This window comes from Myotis yumanensis, unplaced genomic scaffold (assembly GCF_028538775.1).
Source record: "Myotis yumanensis isolate MYYU_CA2020_CCGP unplaced genomic scaffold, mMyoYum1.0.hap1 SCAF_8, whole genome shotgun sequence".
Classification (NCBI taxonomy): Eukaryota; Metazoa; Chordata; class Mammalia; order Chiroptera; family Vespertilionidae; genus Myotis; species Myotis yumanensis.
This window is the reverse complement of record NW_027223759.1, coordinates 52,669,053-52,695,849: the sequence shown is the minus strand read 5'-3', so window position 1 is coordinate 52,695,849 and position 26,797 is coordinate 52,669,053. Positions and strand designations below refer to the sequence as shown.

At 36.7% G+C, this 26,797-nt stretch overlaps 1 protein-coding gene across 4 annotated transcripts in view; it reads right to left on the bottom strand.

The window, feature by feature from the left end:
- KCNH7 (potassium voltage-gated channel subfamily H member 7) overlaps window positions 1-26,797 on the bottom strand; it is a 419,704-nt gene that overhangs the window by 25,884 nt on the left and 367,023 nt on the right. For 3 of the 4 annotated variants that reach the window (XM_070422855.1, XM_070422858.1, XM_070422859.1), the window contains 4 exons: window positions 26,156-26,355; window positions 9,971-10,223; window positions 6,530-6,735; window positions 3,539-3,638 (listed from right to left, as the gene is read on the bottom strand). In XM_070422855.1, coding sequence (XP_070278956.1) covers window positions 3,539-3,638; window positions 6,530-6,735; window positions 9,971-10,223; window positions 26,156-26,355 — 759 coding nt within the window. The remainder of the gene's footprint in view (window positions 1-3,538; window positions 3,639-6,529; window positions 6,736-9,970; window positions 10,224-26,155; window positions 26,356-26,797) is intronic. The other variant, XM_070422856.1, reaches the window with a different exon arrangement.

Genomic DNA, 26,797 nt, shown 5'->3' with positions numbered 1-26,797 from the left:
ATTTTATTTTTCCAGAAGAAATGCTAAGCTCTTGAGGACAAACTACTGTCATCAACAAATTCATTTTAAGAGAGAAGTGATTCAATATGTTAAGCTTCTATTTGTTCAAGGTTCTCTTTATACCTATTCTTTTAAAATATACCTTTTAAAATGTAAGCTCCTTAGCATCATGTGGTAGGCAAGATTGGAAGGGGGTGGGGAGAGATGAGGATTGAAGCCCAAAGAGTTTCAGTGCCTAGTCGAGTAGGTATGTGGTGAGGTAATGCAGGACTCGATCTCTGCTGTTCCCAATGCCCACCCATGTGTTCTTACCTTTGGTTCTTGATGCCTCTGCTGATCAATTCATAGTCAGTGTTCTTTGATGTCTGCTTTCAAGGTATTGTTTTACATGAGCAGTAAACTAACTCTAATCAATGCTTTTCATAGATAGCTTTCAATTTATGGAGCCCCATATCATTTAGCCTCAATTATTTCCTGCAAGTTTTTTATACTTATACGCTTGTTTTCTCTTAGATAATTGATTATACATCAAGAAGTATAGAATGGAAGGCCACCTTCAGAGCATTAGATTGGGGTGAAATGGACTAAATTACTTTCAGCAACTTTGACAATTGTCTACAGTAGCATGAAGTTGTGAGACTAGACTAGGCTCTCAGGCTCTGGATAAATAAAGTTCATTATGTTTTCATATTAACCAAATTGTGCTTACTCACTGAAACACCAGGAAATGTCAAAGAGCTACAGGAAGCCAGGCAAAACCCTTACTATCTACACTTTGTACAAAATGATGTCATAGACTAAGCCTGTGATTAGGGAAAAAGTTTTCAGAATCATTAGAAATGTCTAGTTGCATGAGCACAGTGTAAATTGTGCGTGTTCTCAGAAGATAAAAACATTAGATAATTTAGCTTGCAAATGTGGAATCAAAACAAGATTAAGAGGAGGTTTAATAAATTTTCAACTCTTTGGGGTTCATTATAATATGAATAACATTATCAAGCTGCTCTTTGTTTCCAGCGAGGTCAAAATAAGAGATGAACTTCAGGATAAAGAATTTAGATTAACTCTATAGAAGAATAACTTGACAGTAATGGTTCTGATTTTAGAAAAAGTCAATAAGAGAATAATGAAGGACATTGAAGAAATAAATTATCACCTATCTGTGAGTGATTTATTGTTCCATAATCAGCCATAGGATACAATAATTATCCTGATTCAACAAATATTTATCAATTCTTCTTTGCTAAAGGAACTTATAGTTTGGTAGAGAAAAAGGACAAATACACCAATAACTACTGTACAGGGCAGATTTTGACAATATAACAAGAGGCAAGTGTCGTGAGAATTCTTAAGAGAAAGAATAACTATATATTTGTGGAATTCAAGAAAGAATTTATGTCGAATATGTCTTTAGAGATTAACATTGACAAAAATGTAATGTTAGTGGATGAAAAAGTGTGTTTTGTGGCTGCATGCATGTGCTTGCGTGTGTGTGTGTGTGTGTGTGTGTGTGTGTGTGTGTGTGTTTGACAGGGAGGTAAAGTTTGATTAAGATAATAATATAAGCAAAAACACAGAAACAGTTTACATGGACAAGAGGGCAGTTTAGTTCACTAGAAATATAGAGTTAATTTAAGCTAGTAGATGAGCTCCCCTTGGGTGAGAATTCAGAGAGAAGTGGGCCAAGAAAAGAACTTGGATTAAGAAAGCAAAAGGAGGAAGAGGATCAAAAGGAAGATGCATAAATTTTACTTTATTGACTCATTAATTTTTTTCAATGGATATTTGTTGAACTCTTATTATGTGGCAAGCACTGAAAGGTGACTAAATATTTACTACCTTCATGGGGCTTATGATCTAGAGGCAGACAATATCTATGAAATAACAATGCAAGTAAACATAGAAGTACAACTGGAATGTTGCAAAAGAGAAGAGCTGATTGTGGAAGGTCAGGTTAAGTAGTGATAGAGTGGGTGGAATCAGATAAGACTAAAGAGGTAGACATAGACCACCCTATTAAGAATTTAGGGAATGTGAAGCCCTTTGAGGGCTTTAAATAAGTGGGTGACATAAACTTAACTACATTTAGAAAAATAAATTCACCAGTTGTCCAGTGTGGAGAATAGATCAGAGAGAGTCAAGGTAAGTTGGGATGCTATTTCAGTATTGCAGGTGACAGATTATGATATTTTGACTCAGAGTTGTGGCTCTGAAGATAGAAAGAAGTAAACCAAAAAGGACCTAGTTTGATGACTAAATGGAGATGTATTGGAAGTAGCAGTAATAAGACTTGTTGCCAGAGCTGATGGAGAGGTGGAGAGAAGGTTGGGGCCTAGGTGGCTACATGGCTGTGCAGTTGATTAAATGGTGGTGCCATTGAGAGACATAGCAATTGATGGAGAGACAGGTTTCCAGGGGGACATTGTGAGTTGAGTTTAGGAAATCTTGAGTTTGAGCTGCCTTTGAAATCTCCAGTTGATGGTTTAATAAGCAGTTGGGTATACTAGTATGAGGTTGAAGCTTAGATGGTCTGGGATTAAATATGCACACTTCCTATGTGAGAATATCATAAAACTGTAAGCATAAACATAGAATAAGAAGAGAAGAGGGCCTAGGACCATGCCTTGAGAAACTCTAGTAACTAATGGCCGAATTTAAAAGATAATAATTTTGTGACTATCTTCAAAGAATTACTGAGAGTAGGAGGAAAACAGGAAGAGTGCAGAGTCACAGATGCCAAGAGAGAAATACACAAGAAGAAGAAGAGAATTGGTTTACAGTGATTCTGCTGAGAGGCCAAATGAAGTGAAGACTGGAATGTGTGATGGATCAGCATGAGGTAAGAGTGGAGGCTTCTTCAGGAAAGCCTTCTCCCATCTGCCCAGGCACAGTTAGAAGTATCCTCATTTGGCTTCCCACGGAGGTTTGCTTACTCTGGTTACAGCACATAGTATTTATATTTGAAATAATAGAGGGTTTATCATCTCTTTTCTTCGGGAGGACAAGGGCTGTTTTACACCATTTGTTTCTCAGAGATGGAGTAGCTCTTTAAAAATGTTAAATGTTAAGTGTATGTTTGTTGTATTTATGAGTAAAACATAAAGAGTAGTTAAAAGGACAGAAAATTCTAGAGAGGACAAAGAATGGCAAGTACCTCAGAGATACCATCTGCATGCATGTCCTGCATGTGTGAGGACTAAGCACTGAGCCTGTGGGAAGACTCCTCTCTCCAGAACACTCTGCTCAGAATTCTGAGGCATAGTTATTCAGCTGTTATTAATTGGCCTCCTTTAAAAAAACTTATGCTATTTCTCTATTTGTGATGTCCTTGTAGCTATCAGATGGCTTTGTTGAATGACATTGCTGACAGCTGTCAATCAGGAACCATATCATTAGCTACTGAATAAGAGCAAAGGATTTGCCTTCCTAAAACCTGAATAAAATTTCCCCTTGACATCAGAAATATAATGAGCAATTAAGTAAAAAGAGCTAATAACCACATGCTCTACAGTTCAACTTTATAAATAGAATGAATTACCTGTCTCTCCTTCACTATCAAATGATAATTTCCTTCTTCGCAGTTTACAGTTGTCTCCTTCTGAGTCATTCATGGACTGTGATCGTAGTAAGAGATCAGCCTTTGTTAATAGGACATGAAGATAAAATGGAAGATTATTCAATTTAAATAATGTATTATCAGTAAACTCTTTACTATTTCATATGATTTCAACCACCGTGAGACTTAATTATTAGACTGTAGGCAAACAGCCATGATGCTTTGCTTAATGATTATCTCTAAATTATAAAGTAGACTGATAGAATAATTCTAATCATTTCCCATTTTCCATAATATGCGAAATTATAGTTTTAGAAGTTATTTATCAGAAATGTTTGAGGATGATGTTGACAACATTTAGAGACTATGTTCTTTCATGTGGAATGTATTTTATGTAAATTTGTAAAGTTAAAATAAAATAATAACAATTTTTAAAATCCTTGCAGAATGCGTATTATTTCAGAGAAAAAAGAGAGTGAACTAATTATAATTAGCTGTGATGTTTAAACTGCATGGTAATGATTAGAAGGTGGCATAGTTATACAATGGAATACTACTCAGCCATAAAAGAAGAAAATCTTACCCTTTTTGATAGCATGGATGGACCTGAACAGCATTATGCTAAGTAAAATAAGCCAGTCAGAGAAAGGCAAGTACTATATGATTTCACTTATATGTGAAATCTAGTACCCTAGTGACCTTAAAAATCAAGCTAAAAAGTTTTTGCACAGAAAAGAAATTCATCAAGAAAATGAAAAAAACAAAAACAAAAAACAACCCACTGAATAGGAGAACATATTCTCCAATGATACATTCTACAAGGGGTTAATAGCCAAAATTTATAAAGAACTCATACAAATCAATACCAAGAAAACAAACAATCCAATTATAAAACGGGCAGAGGACCTGAAAAGACAATTCTCCAAAGGGGACATACTGATAACTAATATATATATGCTCAATGTCACTAATTGTCAGAGAAATGCAAATTAAAACTACAATGAGATATCACCTCATATTTTTCAGAATAGCTATCATCAATAAATCAATAAACAACAAATGTTGACAAGGATTGAAGATAATTGAACCCTCGTGCACTATTGGTAGGATTGCAAATTGGTGTAGCAACTATAGAAAGAGTATGGAGGTTCCTCAAAAGACTAAAAATAAAAGTGCCTTATGACCCAGCAATTATGCTTCTGGGTTATATGTTCGAAGAAATCCAAAACACTAATTGGAAAACATACGCACCCCTACTTTCATTGCAGTGTTATTCACAGTAGTCAAGATATGGAAGCAACCCAAGTGCCCATAAATGGACAAATGGATAAAGAAGTGTTGAGTCTGGATAGTGTGGCCCAATGGTTGAGCATCTATGCATGCACTAGGAGGACACTGGTTCAATTCCCAGTCAGGGCACGTGCCCAGGCTTCAGGCTCAATCCCCAGCAAGGGGCATGCAGGAAGCAGCAGATCAATGTTGATGTTTCTCTCTCATTGATGTTTCTATCTCTCCCTCTCTCTCTCTCTCAAATCAATAAAAACATATGTTTTTAAAAAAAGAAGTGGTTTGTACATATATACAATGGAATGTTACTTGGCTATAAAAAAGAATCTTACTATTTGGGACAATATGAATGAACTTAGAGGGTATTATGCTAAGTAAAATAAGCCAGTCAGAGAAAGACAAATACCATATAATTTCACTTATATGTAGAATCTAAAGAACTAAATAAACAAACAACAGAAACAGACTCAGATATAGAGAACAAAGTGAGGGTTGCTAGATGAGAGGAGGGTTGGGTATTCCAGTGAAAAAGGTGAAGGGAGTTAGAAGTACAAAATAGTGAAAAAGGAAAAGGGATGTAATGTACAGTATAAGAAATAGTAATATTGTGATAACTATGCATGGTGCCAGGTGGGTACTAGAATTATCAGCAGGACACTTTGTAAATTGTATAATTGTCTAAACATTATGCTGTACACCTGAAACTAATAATAAAATAATATTGAATGTCAACTGTAAATAAAACAAATTTAAGTCTCTCACAGTACATGGGAATGACTGTAACTCCAGGAAGAATTAAATCTGCCATCTTTTACCTAACTATTTACTTGAGGATCTTTATTTCCAGAGAGTATATAGTTAGCATTAAGATACATTGGCAAGTTTCAAAAGCCCAAAATTTTATTTCTGACCAAAACAAATATTTAGAATTGGAGTTGGGATTACAGGATTTTTTTGGAGGGGGGAGGATGGAGGAATAATCTAATAATAAATATGGGCTGCTACATAAGTTCTATATTCTTAAAACAGTGGTAGATCATAAGGATGTATGTTCACAGTGGAGGAGAGTGAGAGATACAAGAGCTACACTCTCAAAACTCATTTAAAAAGATTTTATGTAAAATCACTTAAAATATTTTTATTAGACTATATGCTATCCATTCTGAAGTACTAATTTTGATGCAGGTATAAGCCTGATTACTTTTTTCCTACGTCATTTGGAAATTGTATTAAATATGGATATAAAGTGGAATAAGTTTACTTTTTTATTATTAAAAAGACATTACTAACCAATGTCTGGTGTAAAAAATAGCTGAGAGAATATTTAACCTCTGTATAAGATAAATTTGGTTAGGGAATTTTCAATACTCTAGAATCACCCATTTCTTACAAATAGTTGTCCAATATAAGCCAAGGTTATTTTATATCAAGCATGCCACCTAAGAGTTCCTAAGAGGTAAGATTTAATTGACCTACTTAGAGTTATTTAATATATTTGAAAGTAATTAGACTAAATTCATTTCCTATAATTTAGAAATTCAATATTAAGTGGGCTTTTTCTTCCAAATATTCAGAATTAGTAGTTTTGTTACACTATTTTGCTTGACCTTTCAGAGGTATTTGAGCAGTCCAAGAATAAAATAAAATGTCAAAAGTATAAGAAATAAGCAAACAGTTCACATATACCTTTGCACTCTCATGTCTTAGGTTGAAAGTCAACTCTAGGTTTGTGAGAAAGTGATCAGAAAACTCAGGATACATATCCAGAACCTCTAACAAGTCTTCTCTCTGGATCTTATGCAAATCACAGTATGTTAGAGCTCTTACATCTGCGTTAGACTTTCCAGGTTTGGCATAAAGATGAACCATTTCTCCAAATATATCGTTTTTCCCTTTAAAAAAGAAAAAAAGAAAATGAATTAAAGAAATCTGAATTGAATGTTGTTATTTTGTGTGTGTGTGTGTGTGTGTGTGTGTTTTTGATACAAGTAGAAGGGAACCACTGACTAATCTCTGAACTAAAAAGCCTATATAATAAAGAGGTAATATGCAAATTGACCATCACTCCAATACACAAGATGGCTGTCCCCATGTGGTCAAAGATGGTCACCACAAGATGGCCAGCAGGGGAGGGCAGTTGGGAGGGACCAGGCCTGCAAGGGAAGGCAGTTGGGGGCAATCATGCCTTCAGGGGAGGGCAATTAGGGAAGATCAGGCCAGTAGGGGAGAGAAGTTGGGGGCAACCAGGCTGGCAAGGGTAGTTAGGGGTGACTGGGCCAGCAGGGGAGGGCAATTGGGGGGGGGGGGAGATCAGGCCTGCAGGGGAGGGCAGTTGAGGGCAACCAGGCCTACAGGGGAGGGCAGTTGGGGGGGACAAGGCCTGGAGAGGAGGGCGGTTGGGGGGGACCAGGCCTGCAGGGAAGGACAGGGGCGACCAGGCCAGCAGGGGAGGGCAGTTAGGGGCAATCGGGCCAGCAGGGGAGCAGTTAGGCATCGATCAGGCTGGCAGGGGAATGGTTAGGGGGTGATCAGGCTGGCAGGCAGAAGCAGTTAGGGGCAACCAGGCAGGCAGGCAGGCAAGTGGTTGGGAGCCAGCAGTCCTGGATTGTGTTAGGGATGTCCGACTGCCGGTTTAGGCCTAATCCGGTCTAAACTGGCAGTCGGACATCCCCGAGGGGTCCCAGATTGGAGAGGGTGCAGGCTGTGCTGAGGGACACCCACCCCCCCAGTGCACAAATTTCATACACTGGGCCTCTAGTTTCAAATATAAAACCCAGGGTCAACAGACTCTTGAGTAGTCACCTCATAGTAATTACTTAGTTTGTTTGCTGAATAGAATTTGCCTTTTAGTGCACTGGTCCTAGTATAAACCCAACTACTTTCTTGTTTTGATTCTTTGGCTAAACAACTAGAAAGCAGCAAATATGGCCTTACTCTGCTATCCCCCACATTGCTAAAAAAAGGGCCTTGTCGTATAGGTGTGGTCTAATTTTGTCAATGCAGAAATATGAGAAAGGCTATGTGAGTCAGACTCATGAACTTTCTATCTCAGGGTGGTCTCTGCAGGAGATGCTAAGCATGGGGTTATGGTGGAACACTTTTCCACTTAGAGGACTAGGGGTACAATTTGAACATACCCTGTTTCCTTTAGTAACTACTTTTGGATTTGCCTTTAATGAATGTATCCCATTGTTTAATAATCTAGTTATATTTTCTCAACATACACATTCATACTTTCTTATCACATGGCTTTTATTCTAAAAGTGAGTCCTTGCAGTCTTTCCAAACCTGGGGCTAATTTAGTGTCTGGCTTCCGATGGGCCTTCCCCATCCCCTCTGCCTGGCTGAATGGTGAGGATGATAATGACAGCAGCAACAAATGCTCATTAAAGACTAAGTAGGTGCCAGGCACTGTGTCAATGCTTAGGTGCATTATTTAATTTAATACCCCAAATAACCTCATAAAAAATTGCTAATTCTTATCCAAATGTTATGAATATGTAAAGAGGATTAAAGAGTTCAACTGATTAGGTCAAGGTGACCTACTTAGATGGGTAACAGGAGGGAGAGAGTAACTATGAATAAATCCCATGCATTCTGACTCCAGTCAAAATCTTTACACACCACTTGTGTTTAAATTTCCTCCAATATTTTCCCTGAATGTCATGGCCACTCAGATTTTTCTGTCTGAATGTCAAGACACTTAAAAAAAAATTGTGCCTGTAGAATATGTACTAAATAACTCTTGATAGATTATTGATTACATGTAGATTATTGATTACATGACTTTTAAAGATCATTAGTGGAAGTGTAAAATAGTACTTGCTTGCAAATATCCTGGTTTCTTTTCATATTTAGAAAAAACCTCCCTGGATCTGTTAACTTTATTTTTCTTAAATATAATTGTATTATATTCAGAGAGGAAGGGAGAGGGAGAGATAGAAACATCAATGATGAGAGAGAATCATTGATCAGCTGCCTTCTGCACACCCCATACTGGGGATTAAGCGCACAACCCTGGCATGTGCCCTGATTGGGAATTGAACTGTGACCTCCTGTTTTATAGGTTGATGCTCAACCACTGAGCCATGGCAGCTGGGCTGTTAACTTCATTTTTGTTAGACAAGTTAATATATACCCGACCATGGAAACCATCAAAGACTTTGAAACAATAAAGTTCTAAATATTAAAAATATGCTGTAGTGTTCTTACCTTAAATGTGAATTGAGTGGGAAGAAATCAGATCCCATATCTTTATAATAAAAATTGATATTAGAGCAAATACATTAACTTTAAATAATGCTTAGCTTTTAAAAAATAGAATTAATAATCACAACTTGTGAAGACTTCAGGTGGATTTGGAGACAGAAAAGGAGAATATCTTCATATTCTTTACAGTTTTGGTACTTAAGTATAGGTATTATCAAAGAAAATCCCAGAACTAAATTCAGCCTGGGCTTTGTATTTCAATTAGCTTATATGACTGTGAATGAGCAAAAAGTAAGCCAGTCAACATATATACCTTAGCTATGTTCACCCTGACTTAATATATTTTTTAAGAGACCAATTGGACAGATGACTCTCTTTTGCACTCAAACCAGTTTATTGCTAATTATAATATCCTCACTGCAAGTTCATAGCTCTTATCTCCTAGGTAACGACTCATGTAATTCCGCTTGATGGCACACAGCAGGTTAAAGTGCATGGCAAATAGGTGAAATACATCAAAACCTAAACCCAGTCCAACAGGGCATTGGCACATTCTAGCTACTATGCTTACAATATGTACATTTTATTTAAGGGGTAAAAGGACCAAGCATGAATCCAAAATCCTCTAAGATGAAAAGGAGAATACCTACTACCTTCATATAACGGCCATCAAATGCCTACACAGCTACCAAGGACAGAAGAGTGTCATGGAACCGTTTACACATCAGAGGAAAAGTGAGAGTCAAGAGAGGTTAATTTGATTGGAATTGAATTGAAATGAAGCTTTAAAATTACACATCAGTCTGAAGTTGTACCCATGAATAAATAAAATCAGTCATTTTTTTTAATGTGATTTTAAACTCTGCATCGCACCAGGTTGTAACTGGCTTTGTCCCCATCCAGCTCTAAAACACTCACCCAGAATAGCTACTACAATGTCATCTTTGAGGATTTCAATGGAGCCTCTGGATAAGAAATAAAGTGCAGTGAGGACATCCCCACAGTGAACCAGAGTGTCTCCCGGAGGTGCATGGGTGGTCTTAAACTTCATTGCCAAAGCTCTAAGGCAACCTTTACTTGCCCCCCGAAAGGCTTTGCAGTTTTGTAGCAAAGTCTGGTTGAGATGTAGACAAATGTCAGCTTGTAAACATTCTGGGAAACCCTTGAGGACCTGAAGAGAAAAAGCAAAGAGTTTCATACCGCAGCACACAGGGCACCTCCACCTGAAATAAAATATATTTCTTGCTCACAGAACCGCAGGCGTGATAATTGTTACACAGGAGTTCTCACAGTCCTTCTACCTCGCCTACCTTAATGAATACTTGGTTTGCTAAACATGTTAAAATTTTAACTAAAATACGTGTTCTCTAAATTAACTGCAGGCATTCAGACTCAACACAAATGTTATCTCGTTAAAATGTAATGCCTACAACGTTTCACACTGCTTCTCATTCCCTGCCTTATGTTCTTTAACATCATGCCGTGCACAGATATAATACAATGTGACAATCAATAAGACATAATTAATGAAAGGCAGTACAATTAGAAAGACAACTTTGTGAAGAAATCTCAAGTCAATTTGGATTGCTATCTCTGGCATCTGTGTCTTAGTTATAATTTATAAAAATACAATCCTGAAATAGCCATTGTCGTTGCCAAGGTCATATACCAGAGTGCTATTAGTTAACAGTACTAGGATTATTTTTGTTTCATATGCACACTATTAGTACTAAATATTGTGGTAAGCACTGAAAATAGAGAATGAGAACAGGAATCATGCTTTAAATGTCTAGTTTAGTTTTTAGAATTGGAAATTGTGCCAGAATTTACAATGCATACATAAAGCTTCTAACAGTGCTACTATTTTGACAGCCTATTCAGTGACTAATTTAAAACTTGTAGAAAACATTAAATAATAGCTTGTGACAAGTGCTACTTAATTTAAACTGAATAAAATTTATGCTATTTTATAGAATTCTCAGCATTCAGTGGGAAAAGGCACTCAACGTTTGCTTCTCTGCATGTATTTAGCTATTTAGGGTGTCATATGTAGATTTGAATTATCATGCTAGCTTTCAGTAAAAATAAATCCATTTATATATGTTTTGAGGGTAAGAGGGAGAAGGCATCATATAGTGCCCAATAATGCAATTTTAGGATTCCCTACATTTTTGGGTTAAACGATTGCTGTTCAATATAGTTAAAAGTAATCATGAGCCCTGAGCAGTTTGGCTCAGTGGATAGAGCGTCAGCCTGCGGACTCAATGGTCCCAGGTTCGATTCCGGTCAAGGGCATGTACCTTGGTTGTGGGCACATACCCAGTAGGGAGTGTGCAGGAGGCAGCTGATCGATGTTTCTAACTCTCTATCTCTCTCCCTTCCTCTCTGTAAGAAATCAATAAAATATATTTTAAAAAAAGTAATCATGAATTATTTGTATAGATAATTCAAATGTATGTGACCCATAAAGGAACTTCAAATTAGATTGTATTTGAGTTAACTTGCAATTATTATTACTTTAAATATTAAAGCAGCCACAGGGACCTTGGTTCCGTAGAGGCCTGTGGGATGCAATTGGTCAGACTGAGTATGATTATGGTGCAAAAGGATCAAAGAGAGAATCAATGAGAGCTCTGAAACACAACCACTATCTCCAATCTTGTCTCCTTCACTGTAGAGTCACCCACAGAAATGGGCCAAGGGTTTTTTAGAAGAAAATCCAGGGAATATAAGTTCTGGTTATGAATTTGCCACAGGTTGATGCTTGTGCAAGTCACTTCATCCATCTGTGTTTCTTTGCCAGAGAATAAGAGCCTTTACAATATTGAACATTGTCCTGCGTGCCAATCGTCAGACACTGCTCACTCAGCTCTGCTCAGCCGTAGGAACTCAGACTTTTGTGCTGAAATTTCTGTGTTATCTGGCTCAGACCCAAAAGAACGGAGCCTTCCTCATCTGAAACCTATTCCCTTAACAGTAGCTTTCAGACTTCGTCTACATGCCTAGACTCCTGACAGGTTTCCTACTTGGATTTCAATATGTAACTTGCCTAGTCTTTGCCCATTCCTGCCTTTAGGGCTGGATGCTCTTTTCCCCACCGTTTGTTGGGATCCAACAATCCAGCTCCTCTCAACCTTCTAGGTTGCTGATCCCGTCTACCTATTGAAACTATTACTAGTACATTGGATTCCTTGGCGAGTGCTGCTAGACTGGAATCAAGCTAGGTTTGGGCACTGTTTTCTGAAACAGGGCCACTTTATTTGGGAGTGTTATAGTAGGGGAAAAAAACACAGTTCACCGGCCTCTGCATATGATGTACTTTTCCTCCCTGAAGTTGTGACCTCAGCATAACTCTTAGATATCCCCATACGGATAAAATGTAAAGAGCAGTACATCAAGTAACAAATTAGATATGCCTATTTTTCTCTTAATATTTGGCTGTAATAAAATACAAAAAGCCATGTTATATTTCACGTAAATAGGGGAGATACTGCTACCATTATAGTAGTTGAAATGAGAATGCTGAACTTGTAGTTGCTATTTCTGGCATTTTCCTGAAATTTCTCAGTTATACTTTCTGAATATAGCTTGGATATAGAAGGAAAAATTATGCACCTGTATATACACATGCTTTGAGTTGGAAGGTGCAGATAAAATGGAGGTAGGGGAGATTCATTTTTCTGAGTGTGTTTAATGAGCTATAGAATCAAATAGGCATGGAGTCCCAATTTCATCACTTTACTATTTGTGACTTTGATTTTTTCTACTGTAAAATTAATAATATCTACTTGACAGGGTTATGATCACAATTAAATGCAATAATGTGTGTAAATTTTATGTATTGTAAATGTTCCATAGACATTTCACTTCTGACCCTTTACTTATTCCTTCTTCCCTTCTTTTCTTCCTTTTTTTGGTCATAAATATTTATTGTTGCTGAAGAACTTGTATGTTCTCTTAGGCTCAAAATTGAGAAATATGACCCCATTTTATTATTTTCTTTGGTCTCTGTGAGTAAGAAATTCCCTACTAAATTTTGTGCTCCATTTCCTCAACAGAGCTTAAGAATTCTTTATCCCCTCATTTCTCTAACTTTTGTTCCCTGTTTCTGACTTGTGTTAAATATTTTGGCTTACTTGCACTTAGGTTTTCACTGCAAGTTGTCTTACTTTCTGTTTGGAAGCAGGCAGTTACTAAACTCAATTTACAAGTGTGATCTTGGAATTCCAATATTCTGATAATCATTCACACATACTTAAAGGGAACTTGGGAAAGTTTTTCAACATCATTCTCTTCTCAAGTATCCTTTTAAAATGTTGCCATCTCGTAACAGTCATTTTATTAGAAGTGATACCGGTTGGAAAGAATGACCTCAAGTTGGAGGTACCATAGTATTCCCGGAGAAGCCTTTATTTGCACGGGAAGAACATTCACAGATCTTGGCATGAAAGACTTGTCTAGGTTAAGTTATTTTCCTGTGATATTAGCCCTTAACTGATTTTTAAGTCAGTTACATAGATCACTCAAATAAAACTCAATAGAAGTTAGTTTTCTGTAACTAAAGATCTTCCTAGCCCATAACATTGGATGTCCTAAATAAGCCAGCAGCTTTGGAATCTGGGTTATGCCTAACTATAGGCAGTTTTTAGGCATTTTATTTTATTGATTGTTAGAGAGAGAGGAAGGGAGAGGGAGAGAGAGAGAAACAGATGTGAGCGAAACATCAATTGGCTGCCTGCTGCATACAACCCAGGCATGTGCTCTGACCGAATCAAAGTGGTGATCTTTTGGTGCACACGATGGTGCCCAACCAACTGAGCCACACAGGTCAGGGCTAAGAAAAGGTTCTTTAAAAATGAGAGTTAGAGGAGAGGGAGCTGTAGTGAAATAGAGGTAGAAGAACACTGAAAAAGAGTTGGTAGAGTAGGGAAGTTTTAAGTAGATATTTATCTAAGGCACCTGTTCCTTTGGTCCCAACTGTGTGGCCTTTTTTCCTTCCTACTCATGGTACTTTTTTTTATTTTGGTGAGGTTTAGTTCCTCTGCTAAATTACCTGACTTGGAACTTCCCCAAATAGCACTCAAATATTGGAATTTTACCATGCCAAGCAGATCTGGCTGCAAAAAACAGCCATGACAAGTACAAACCAGGACACAGGCTGGTTTAGTGACTGTTACAATCATTGCCACTACTGTGTACACAACCTTCTTGTCTGTCATGTTCTGAAACTCTGAGGGTACAAAGCACCTTTTGTTGTGCATCTAGAGCCATTGTTTTATTGACTGAGTCTGAGTTCAAAGACCCTGGGGCATTACCCAGAATCATTTTCATGGCTTACACTTAGAAATGTAGTCCTCATTCTTTTAGCAAATATTTATGATCTACTATATACCAGGCACTATGCTAGGCATTGGAGACAGTAATAAATAAAACGTGCTCTGAAAATATACCTACTCTCAAGCCTTTCTCTAAATGCCCAGATTAAAAAAAATTAATAGGTTTAACCAGAAGTTCCTACACTCATCTTTTCACGCCAAATTCAGATATTTGTAATGCATGCTTATAATCCTAATGGTTATTTAAATGAACCCTTGAGGTAACAGTTACATTTCCTCATATTGACTGTTATGTGGGCAGATTTTTAAAACTCCCTGAAGTTTCAGAAATTTTTTTCAAGGTTGGTAAAAATCCCACATCTTTATTATGCTGTAAGTCACTTGAATATTTTATAAATACAAGATTAATTTCTCTTTACTTAAATTTATGTAGATAAAACTCTTCGGAATGCTCAAATTATATAAGCTGAATGAGACATTTTTTTCTGTTAAGTGAGTATGAAATGCTTTCTGTGATTGTTAAATCAACTCCATAGATTAGGACCAAACTTTAAGAACATTCCAATAAGAATTACCCAATAATTATAAAGCAAGATAACATTATTATATCAAAGTAAAACTCTTTGCAGAAATTACACAGAAAACCAAATGGAAGTAATTAATACTCCCTATGAAGCATTAAACTTCAAGCATGATTGTCAAATAGATTATGGAAGTAAAATGTTAACTCTTCAGTCTCTTAATATAAAATATAGAAGTCTGCAGCCTTAATGTTTTATGGTATTTTCTAATTCTTATGGAATTATTGTCTGCTATGTGGGCATTCAGCATTTAATAATCATAAGTACTTATAAAATACTAAACCATGCTTTTTGTTGTTTCTAGAAGATAATGCCCTCCCTTAATGGAATCTGTAATTTTGAGGTCATCCCAGGTCATATTAGTTCTATGGTTATGATTTACTATTAAGGAATAGAAAACACATGTCTTTCATATTTCCTTGGTGATTACATGTTTAATATTTATTTCATGTCTAAGCACTGATATGCTAGGTGGATTCTATTAGTAGTTTTAAAAATATAAATATATAGAACCCTAGCCTAAGGCTCAAATTTTTTGCCATCTCCTTTTTTATTTTATCTTCATGGGGCTGATGAAAGGAAAGAAGCATTGTTTTGTGTGAGGCCTTCATATCTGGCCAGATTGTTGGCAAAGCAGACTATTGTGGAATCCATGACTAAGGACATTTATAAGCCTTGAGGAAATTAGTTTTCTGCATGTAAGTTTGCAACGTTTATTATATGGTTACATGAGTTAGGGGGAAAACAGATAAGCAGAAGAAAAACTTGCCATATGTAAACATGGAGAATAACATGAATCCTGAACCAGTTTTGGTACAAGTAAAGGTTTCTAAACAATGAAAGAGTCCTCCCTCCTGCATCTTCCCCTTCCCTCTCCCACAGCTTCTGCCCACATTTAATGGCATCACTGTGAGATGTTTCTTTGTTTTTAAAGGGACTTGTAAGCTTTAACCTGACCCAAATTAAGTGAGGGCCAAGGATGAGTGGGAACGTGAGTGATGGTGTGTAGGCAGAGAGGACTTACTGCTTTTACATACTCGTCCTGGTTACCCAGACACTGGAGTCCTTCTGCTAATTCAGGGAAAGCCTGACTTAAGAAAGTGCATCACAATATCTGAAAAATGGCCTCAGGAGAACCCTTGAAACCCACTAGGATTTCTAAAGGTAACAGGAGAGATCTGCATCCTGAGAGACAATTTCAGGACTTTCCCCTCAGCCCTCTAATTGCTTGAGAGAGCAAGCGAGGGAAAGCATGAACCCCACTATAGGTAGGGTCTATTGAGTGCTTTGCAGACACTTCTTTTAAAATAGATGGATTGTGGATGACCTAAGCTTGCTCGCAAAGTAAGGAACAGGAAACAGGGAGGTGCTATTTGCAAAGTAATGAAACAAAAGATTTAAATACCACCTTGTACTTGATACACCATTTTAAACTTGAGTCTACTTTTATGTCTCAGAAACATTGCTCATATATAACATCCTTTGATTCATTTGTCAACTTTATGTAAAGAATAGAGAATGGCAAGTCGCCTATTTTGCATATGTGGAAGCTGATTATAAATGCATGGAAGATTTTTATTTCTGAAAGGACTAAGTTAGGAGACTTAGTTAGGATTTCTTCCACTATTGTGCCTTAGCTGCCTCTCAGACTGGATTTCTAAAGTTGCTCCCAGTAGAATGAGATGCAAAATATTTCCCATTCATTTTATTTATTGGCTTTATTAATAAATAACAAAGAATAGAAATGTAGCATACATGCCATTTTCATTTTGTACCAGTTAGAGTATTTGTTCCCCCAAAAGATTAGGCCTAGACAATAATGCAATTGTGTTCTAGAGAATGTTACGGCTGTATCAGCAATTATATAACATTTTGCAAAACAGCAGAAGTTCTCAAAATAGTTTTCTTCCTCCATCTATCAGATCTGCCTTCTGTAAAATGTATTGTTTCTCCTTACCCAGCACTCTGAGCATTCCAGACACTGCTGTATCCCCTCACATTTCTACTCCTACCAATTGAGTTTTAAAGCAGCTGTGTATGTTTTGAAATCTATTTATGACAGCTGTACTGGTTAGTGGAATTATATAATTCAATTTTATAATGCACAAAGGAATAAAATATGGGTAAAGAAAGATAGCAGATCCCTCCAACCCCTGCCATGTAAATAAAGCTAAATACTTTGGAAACCTTTATAAAGGTCAGTCACTTTTAAAAATGCAACCACAGCTTGCTTTTGCGTTAAGTGTGGGGGCCTAAACATTTATAAGAATAGAAATGTTATATAGCCCATTAACTCTGATTATAATCCAAAAATAAGAATCCATTATTTTAAAGTGACCAGAAAGTTAGAAGTATATGAAACCTAAGAATAGCATTCTATGATAGCCTTTGGATTAAATAAGAAATAATTTAAAAGCAATGAAAGGAGAACATTTTATGTCAAAACCCATGGACCCAGAGAAGAAAATGTATAGTTTTAATGTCTTCATTATTACAGAGAAAATCCGAAATAATAAAAGATCTTTATATAGATGTTAAGAATAATAGGACAGTCCAAAGAAATAAAAAAGGAGATTAATGAAGGCAAATGCTAAAAATGAAAAGAAGGAAATAAATTAACCCAAAAGAAAATTCCTTGAATAAAAACAATAAAACATAGAAATATTTCAAAGGCCTGCTAAAAGAAAGAAGAGAGAACAAAAATGTACAAGATTAGGAATGAGAAAGCAGTACAGAAAAAATTGAGTTTCAAGAGAATTCTATATGCAATTTCATAAGAACTTTGAAAGCCTAGATGAAATGGATGAAGTCTTGGCAAAATATAAGTTGTCACTGTTTATTAGGGAAGAAATATGATATATAATTACCATACTAGAGTTGGAATGGTAATTAAAGGTCTAAATTAAAACCACCATTGTGAAGGGAAACTAAGAATACAATCCCATTTACAACTGAATAAAAACACACACACACACACACACACAAACACCTAGGAATAAATTTAACCAAGGAAGTAAAAGACCTATACTCAAAAAATTGTAAAACTCGGAAGAAAGAAATTGAAGAAGATACAAACAAATGGAAGTGTACAGTGTGCCCATGGGTAGGAAGACTTAACATTGTGAAAACATCCAAAGCAATCTATAGATGCAATGCAATTCCTGTCAAAATACCAATGGCATATTTCACAAAACTAAATAAATATTCCAAAAAAATGTATATGGAACCACAAAAGACCCCGAATAACCACAGCAATCTTGAGAAAGAACAAAGTTGGAGGAAACATGCTATTTATAATAATAAAAGCGTAAGATGCTAATTAGAGCAGACATCCTTCTGGATGACCTTCCGGACGAAGCCATGGCAGTGGGGGCCGAGGCAGAGGCAGCAGCGGCAGGGGCCGAGCCCCTTGCAAGAATTTTGTGCATTGGGCCTCTAGTCTATATATATAAAAGCCTAAGTACCCGAACGATCGAACAACCAGAACGACTGGAACAACAGTAACCACGGGTCGCTATGATGCATGCTGACCACCAGGGGGCAGATGCTCAACGCAGGAGATGCCCCCTGGTGGTCAGTGCGCTCCCACAGTGGGAGCACTGCTCAGCTGACCAAGCCATCCCGGTGGCCCACCAGCCCAGTGGCAGCCACTCACTCTCTCAGTAGTCCTGCAGGTCCAATCTCTGAAGAATGAGCCAGACACCAAAGGACCAGCACCACTGGCATGATCCTGAGAGTGCTGTTGGCCTCCTAAAAGTCAGCCTGGGGTACCAATGCACTTCCCCTCCCTAGACGCTCCACAAGGAAGAAACAATATAAAAGCAGCTGTCAGGTGGTTCCCGACAACCAGCGTGAATGTCAGCGGGACATTTCTAGATCCCAGGCCAGCAAGGGTGTCCTACCACCCGCCCGCCCACCCAGAGGGCCTATCTCGTCCTGCCCCCCCCCCCCCCTTGGGCCCCACCCATGCCCGAATTCATGCACTGGGCCACTAGTTTGATGTAAAATCACCAGTACCACATGGGTTTACAGATGTTTTCTAACATTTAAAGAGCATATAATGGCAGAAACCGGTTTGGCTCAGTGGATAGAGCGTCGGCCTGCGGACTGAGAGGTCCCGGGTTCGATTCTGGTCAAGGGCATGTACCTGGGTTGCGGGCACATCCCCGGTTGGGGATGTGCAAGAGGCAGCTGATCGATGTTTCTCTCTCATCGATGTTTCTAACTCTCTCTATCTCTCTCCCTTCCTCTCTGTGAAAAATCAATAAAATATATTAAAAAAAAAATAAAGAGCATATAATGATAGATCAATATCATTATAAAATAGATGCAACATTTTAAAAAATTTACTTATCAATATAAACAAAGCTTCAAAAATATATGAAAAAATAATACTTATTGTAGAAAAGCAATGATATTTACAAGTATTAGTTTTAATAGTAAAGCCATTTGCTTTAAAATCAGCCAGTGTGGCTTAGTGGTTGAACATTGACCTAAGCACCAAGTGGTCACCAGTTCCATTCCTGGTCGGGGCATATGCCTGGGGTTTCAGGATTGATCCCCAGTAAGGGTGTGCAGTATTTCTATCTCTCTGTCCTTCTCCCATCCTCCCCCTCTCTAAAATAAATAAAAACATTTTTAAAAATCAGCTATTACCATTTAAAATTATTTAGGAGGGTCTAGTGAACTAAAAGAGCCACCTGACCAATAGGAGCCAAAGATACAAATGAAAAGAAGTCCTTTAGGAATATCTGACATGAAAGTGGTAATGACTATATATTTTTTCCATCCACACTCATCCCCATGGATAGTAATGCAATGTCTAAACCAAGAAAAAAAAATAAATATCTGTAATTTTCTTGAGTACTTTTGCCTAAGGCTACATGGTCAACAGGGTTAGATGAACCACTGTGCTTACTTTCACCCTTAGAAAATGATTTTACAATCTGACATATTGGAAATTTCAAGGCCACTGGGAATGTCTCAGACAATTCTTTCATGAAAAAAAATGAAACTTTTATTTTTGGAGAAATTGCAGATGGTTTGATTCCATAAGCTTTGATAAATATTGAATTCTTCTAATATAGAACTAAAGTAGACAAAGTAATATTTCCAAGGAATCATTCAAAACTGAACTCTGATGTCTCTCTCTACATTTTTATTATTGACTAAAATGGTGTTGAATATTAAGTGTTTTTAAGCTGAATTGAGTGTGATTTCATCCTGTGTTCCTATCACTACAAAGACAGTGTTTGGAAACATGTCACACTCTTCAGCAAAAGGAATTGCACACTAGAGTCCTGATCAGAGAGTACCATTATTTTAGAGAGTTATAAAACAATTTGAGGCATCATTTCCACCTTCCTACTACTGTAAGAGGGAGAAACTGAAGCACAGAAGTGTGTTCATTGCCTCAGCTTGGTGTTCCTGCAATGACTGTTTTCCCTGTTTAAAGCCCCAGCCATGCTGTCATTATGTCTCTTAGCTCAGGAACCTCTAAAGAAGCAGCATGGTGCCAGCTGTAATTAAGTCCTTCTTGATAATGGTCAGAGGCCAGGATGAAGTGACCATCATCATTTGGCTGAGCACATATCATATGTGAGCTGAAAATACCAGATGCCTGTCTTATGCTTGATATTGTTCATGTCAGGAGGCTCCAGATGGCAAGTATTGTTCTCTGTGGTATTTTTGAGACTTTAGGGCAAACAGCCTCTGTGAAAAATAGAAAGTGCATGAGCCTTGACCTTTTTAAGCACCTGCTGTTCAGGGGCTGGCTACAGTAGGCAAGTGTGTATGTTAATAGCAGATATCCTGCTGGTGCAAAATTTTACTACCTACCCAATTTCTGCAGTGCTAGACAATTCCTATAGGCTCATCAACATGAAGATGAAAACATCTTTTAAAGGCATGTAGACAACTATTATTTTAATTCAACTCCTAAATGATAACTAGATGTGTATTTTTTTTTTTAAAAACTAAAACATGTCACCAGTCCTGAGGGTCTTTATCACTTAAATGCAGGTTTTTGCCAGTCTCCATGCCCCCTTTCTAAATGTGTGGGTTTACTTGTTGGGCCATTTGGACCTCAGTGCAGAGAATAGGCATGTGTCTTTCAACTTGGGCAATATTTTCAATGCTTTGTTCAACTTGACTGCTAACTTTGAACCTATGCTTTTTTGTTAGAATATTATTGGTTAAACAAAAAATATCAACTAAATTGTACAGGCTTACCTATGACAAATTTGTATTATGCTGTTGATGTCTTTAGAAGTGAGTGATTTTATTTTCTGAAGAATTCTTACAAAAGGGCTCCTTGCCCAGTCAGTGGTGGCGTAGTCAAATATGAGGGCACCATATTTTTTGTCATTTTATTTATAGCTCTATGACTAGTCAGTCAAAGCTTTTTCATTGACTATATTTATCAGCTTAAATATATAAAGAATCATTAGAAAAAGGTAACATGGAATTAAAAGCAATGTGATGAAAATAAGCCATGTTATTTTATAAATCTTGATTTATATTTTTGATGGGGTTTAATGTCACAAGGATTGTTTTTACTTGAGTTGCTGAATTGAACATAACTGAAAAAACTTGTCATTATATTTCACTGTGGTCTATTGAAACAGTCCATGAGTGAATGGGAAAGTCTGGCACAGATGAAGTCATTTAAATAAACATTGAGAAGTTTTTGAAATAGTAAGGTTAGAATGTGGATGCAAATATAAGGTGTTAGTAGCTAGTAGTTAATAGTAGGTAGTAAGTAGTGGTAGTAAGCAGTAATTAGTTAAAGTTAGTAGTTAGCAGAGGCTAATCTGACAGAAATCAGGGAGCTGGAAAGAGAAATAGAAGGAAAGGAAATCAAATTTCATTAACACAATCCTAAGAAATTACATCAGTCTCAAGAAATAAGAATTTATATGAAACAATCTGTAATTCTTCAATATATTCTTTTCCATTTTGATTGGCTTTGTTTGTTGGGCCCATGATAAGTATATCCTTTCTCACTTAGATTCTCACTGTGGTTCTACCCATTTTTTAGTGTACTAGGTTGACAAAAATCCCTAAATATCCTTCCTTTTACAACTCTGCCCCTATCTTATACCACCTCCTTTCTGAGGAATTAGTTTGATCTTTGCCAGACCAAGAAGACTGGACCATGTAGTGTAAGGGACACGGAATTTTCTCCTTTACTTCTCAAAGCCAAGGCCTTCACCCTTTCTCTTTTCCTCCTGTCTGCCTTTCAGAAGCATTGCCTATCTGCCTTGCTGAAGAATTTATCCCTCTGCCTAGATTCTTATTCCAACTCCTTGTACCTCTGTTGCTCAAAATTGTCTCCATTAATATCAAGGCCAAACAAAAACAAAGAGCAAAACCCAACTATATTGTTATTTTTAATAAAATAAAGTTGTTTCTGGAGTACCTCCCCTAATTCTACCTTGTACTCTCCCATGTATGTGCTTTTATTCCTGTCCTTGTCTTTACCTGAAATGATCCCCTTTGGTTCTCTGCCATCAACTATTCTACCACTCGTTTAGTCCATTTAGTCCAGTGGTGTTTGATTAATACGAAGCAGATGTTTCGTAAGGGAGAATAAGGTCCACCACAGGGAGTGGGAGAGGGGCAGCAGATAGGTTAGAATCTCCATCCTCAAGCTGAAAAATATCCCATAATAACTGTTTTTGCATATTTAGCATATTTGAGTTCTGGTGCTTTAAAAATATTTGAAAATGACAAGTTTAATGAAATTGCAGAGAGATTAAGTGACTTGTCCAAGATTAGTGGCATATTGATGGGGCATTTTAGGTAAAATAGAATTTGTCATTAAGTGCTCACAAAGATTTTCTTTCATGTCAATGTAATTTTAAGTTATGGAGTAATTTCTGCCATAATTGATTATTTGTCTCCATCCAGAATGATGTATAGACCATGGTTTTTGGGTCTTTTCTTTAGGCATTCTAGTTCTTGTGTGTGATACGAGGAAACTTGATTCTACTCTGACATGGAAAGTGATTTTCAGCTCTTGGTAATGTTGTAACTAAAATCTATGTTGGATAATGTCAGAAAGTTTCATATTGAGTTAGAAGACAGCATTGATCTGGGGAAATTCCTTGAGATGCCTTTCATCCTATGCTGAGAAAGTATCTCCTTCTTAATTAGTCAAATTTCTGGGATTAAAAGGGAAAGAGTTTTCCAGAATTGACCTAAAGACATTTTGAAGATAATTTTTACTATTCCTAAGTCTGACATCAGATGCAAAAGAACACCTTCCTTTCACCAGTTTCACTATCCTGACCCTCTTCCTTTTGCACTCTGAACCATTTGGTTCAACTGAAAGGAAGCCCGTAGTGCTCCTGAATGCTTTTGGTCCTGGAACATTCTGGCAATTGCTGTTTCACAAAATAAACAAAAGATGCAGGAAATAAGGAATGTGGCTGCACATTTTAGGTTAATTCTTTCCTATGTTTTGTGATCTATTAAGGAATCAAATGTTTTGGGTTATGAAAAAATAACTTTAGGTCAATTTATACAGTATGACCGGACGGACATCTTGTACCGCATTTGGCTGAAGAGCAAAAATGACCTGAAATGTTTCATGAGAAATTATATTTAAGGTTATACTTAAATGAAATAAGATGGAATGCTGGTGAAAGATATAACTGTTTGATGTACTTTTATGTATCACAATACATACATTTATATAACTTTAAATTATTATATTACACTTTAGTAAACAAAAACTGACAAGACACCGAGATTTTAACAGTGTTTTTGGAGGTAAAAAAAATCTACTTAGATTTTTTTCTACCTCTCAATAGTCTAAGAGTACAATTGTTTTTCTCTAATCAACTTGGTTTTGCATAGCCTGCTTAATTAGCAAGTATCTTCCATTTGCTGAGTTTTCGGTTATCTTGCACTTTGATTTTTTTTACTCACTTTTCGGTCACAAGATGAGAAATGTAGACACTGTATACAAACAAGAAGTTCATGCAAAGTCAAGCTCTCAAAACCACATGCAAGACTCAATAGCACATGGTTTAGAGCTCACACACTTCAGGATCATGTAATACAGGCATGCAGATGAGAGGGAAGAAAAATACCTACATTATGAAAATAGAGGATGATGAAAAAGAATGACATTTTCTTTATGACAATTATCTAATGCAAACCGTATACCCATAACCTTTACCGGAGTGGAGGAAGGGGCAGGTAAGTGACTTTTTGTGGGGGAGGGGAAAGTGTATATAAATATCATTGGAGGTCAAGTCATTGTTAAAATTAAGAATTTCTATTCTGCACTTGGCCTCTTCCAGGTTATCTTTCCCGATTGCTTGCTTTGTATATCCTCTGCTACATCATGCAAAAAAGATCAGAACTAACACTGGAAACCAATTAACAAGCTCTAAACCTGACAGATAGCAAGGGTGTTCTCCACAGTTTACACGAGAATTAAATTGGATATAAATACCTCCTGTTCTTACCGGTGGGTGTTGTGATTCCATGTATTAAGGTGTGAAGCAGACAGGAAAGAGATAAATCTTTCATAAGTACATTGTAAATAAGCAAGTGGTATATAAACCATACTTATAGGTAATAGAGTCAAACAATGAAAGGTAAATAGATGTCACAAAATAGACTTTAATCACAAAATATGGCCACAAAACTAGAGTTATATGGAGAGGGGAGGTACAATAAATAGGTGTTTTATTACTGTTATTGAAATAATCTGGCGTATAAAACAACAAAATTGAGTGGCACATGTGTTGATAAAAAATTCTTGGCACTGCTTCAGCCAACCCAGCATTAGAGAAACCCCAATAGTTTCTGAATGATGATATCTTTGTTAAATAATAATATATAAAAGTGATCAATTTGTAGGTGTTTAATTGTGAGACTAAAGTGTTAACCTAGTAAGATCAATTTATCAAATAAATTTTCACAAAGAACACTGGGATACTTGGAAATGACTCATGAAGTTTGGTTATGATTTTGTGTAAAATGTGCTAACTGATTGGCTCTTCAAATTAAATTTTTTTATTATGGCATGTCCTCACTTCTCAGTCAAATAAATCTCACATACTATAAGTTCATCTGTCTTTCAAATTGGGCAATATTTGCTATAATTTCTATATCTGGACTGCTAATTTTGAATCTTTGCTTTTTTTTGTAGAATATTTACTAGTCAAGTAAAAGATGTCAATCTAAATTGCATAGGTTCACTTATGCAAAAATTGTATTATACTGTTGATGTCATTATATGCAAGGGGTTTTATTTTCTGAATATTTTTAGAAACAGGTCCTTGTCCAGTGGAGGAGTAGCTATATGAAATGCACTGTACTTTTAATCTTTTAAAAAATAGGTCTATGGTATGCTATAGAATTTGGACCTGTTATATAGTTAATTTTGAGCAATCAGTTTCTATAAGCCAAACAGCTAGGTCAAAGAAATGTACCCAATTTTCCTAATATTAAAAAGAGCTTGATGGACCACAGTTATGTTGATTTGGGGGCATTGTCAGAGGAATAAATGGTTATGAAAAGTGATTGCTAATGTTGAATTAGCTTAAAAGTAATGAAGAAATCTGTACTTCCCCTTTAAGAGGAAATATACATTAAACCAGATATAGTAAAAGGGCACATAATTAATTTTTTTAATATAGAAAAAATTTCCATGCCATAAACATGAAACTTCCTATCATAAAGTGTTTATGACATACTTAAGCTTCCTAACTTCTTCCACAAATTCTCAAAATGACCTATTTTTTTGAAGAGTGTTAACCTTGGATTTCTGTTTGGGGCCATCATACTTATTACTGTTTACTAGTACTTGTATAAAATCTTAATGCAAATGGGTCCAACTATTTTTGGGGGCACTGGTAGGTAGGCCATGTGGTGAAAGACCAAGTCCCAGCTTAGCAACATTCTCTCTAAACAGAAGTGGACACTCTACTGCACATAGTTATATCAGTTTGCATCATGTTATAATGCCTTTGCCACACAGTATAACTAGAATATAGCACCATGCAATGCCATGAATTGAGAATGAGAGATTATCTCCAGGGGAGAAAATAAACATCTGAGAGAGAAAAACAAAAGCAAGGGGTTCAAAGCCGGTGAGACTAGCTTTTCCATTTTGGCTGTAGCTAAAATGCCTATGGTTCTTTTGTTTTGGAAACAGAAATACATACCATATTCATGTCAATGCCGTTGGTGTAAGTCCATGCATGTTGGAAATATTCTTCAAGCCGTTGTCTCAGAGGATTAGGAATTTGGTGAAAGCGAATGAACTCTTTTACTCGCAGCATCTGCATGTGGTACCTGGCAGTTCCCGAGTATAGTCTTTGGATAATTGCAGATACATTCCCAAAAATGCTTGCATACATTAGTGCTGGATTGAATAAAAAACAAAGTTATGGGGGAAGACTGAATTTTGGGCGTATTACATCTTGTCAGAATCTCAAGTATGTTCATTTTTATTTATCGCAATCCAGTTATGAGGATTACCATTGGCCCTTGAAGGAAAAACATGGTCAAGCCAATGCAGCTTTAAATCTTATAATTTTGATGGTAAATCTGGAGAGGAAAAGTCTCTAAATTCCTGATGGATTCTTAATGAAAGTTAAAACTCAGGTTGTTTACAATATCAACCTGTAAGCTGGAGTGCTGATTAGAGATAAAATGCATTTAGAATAACTATTTTGTTTGTAGAGAAAGATAGACTACATCTTTGTTTTTTGTTTGTTTGTTTTTTGTCTATGGGAAGAAGTAAACTGCTATGATGCCCTTTCTATGTCTTCATGCTTAGGTGGAATAACCTTTTCAGTGCTTCC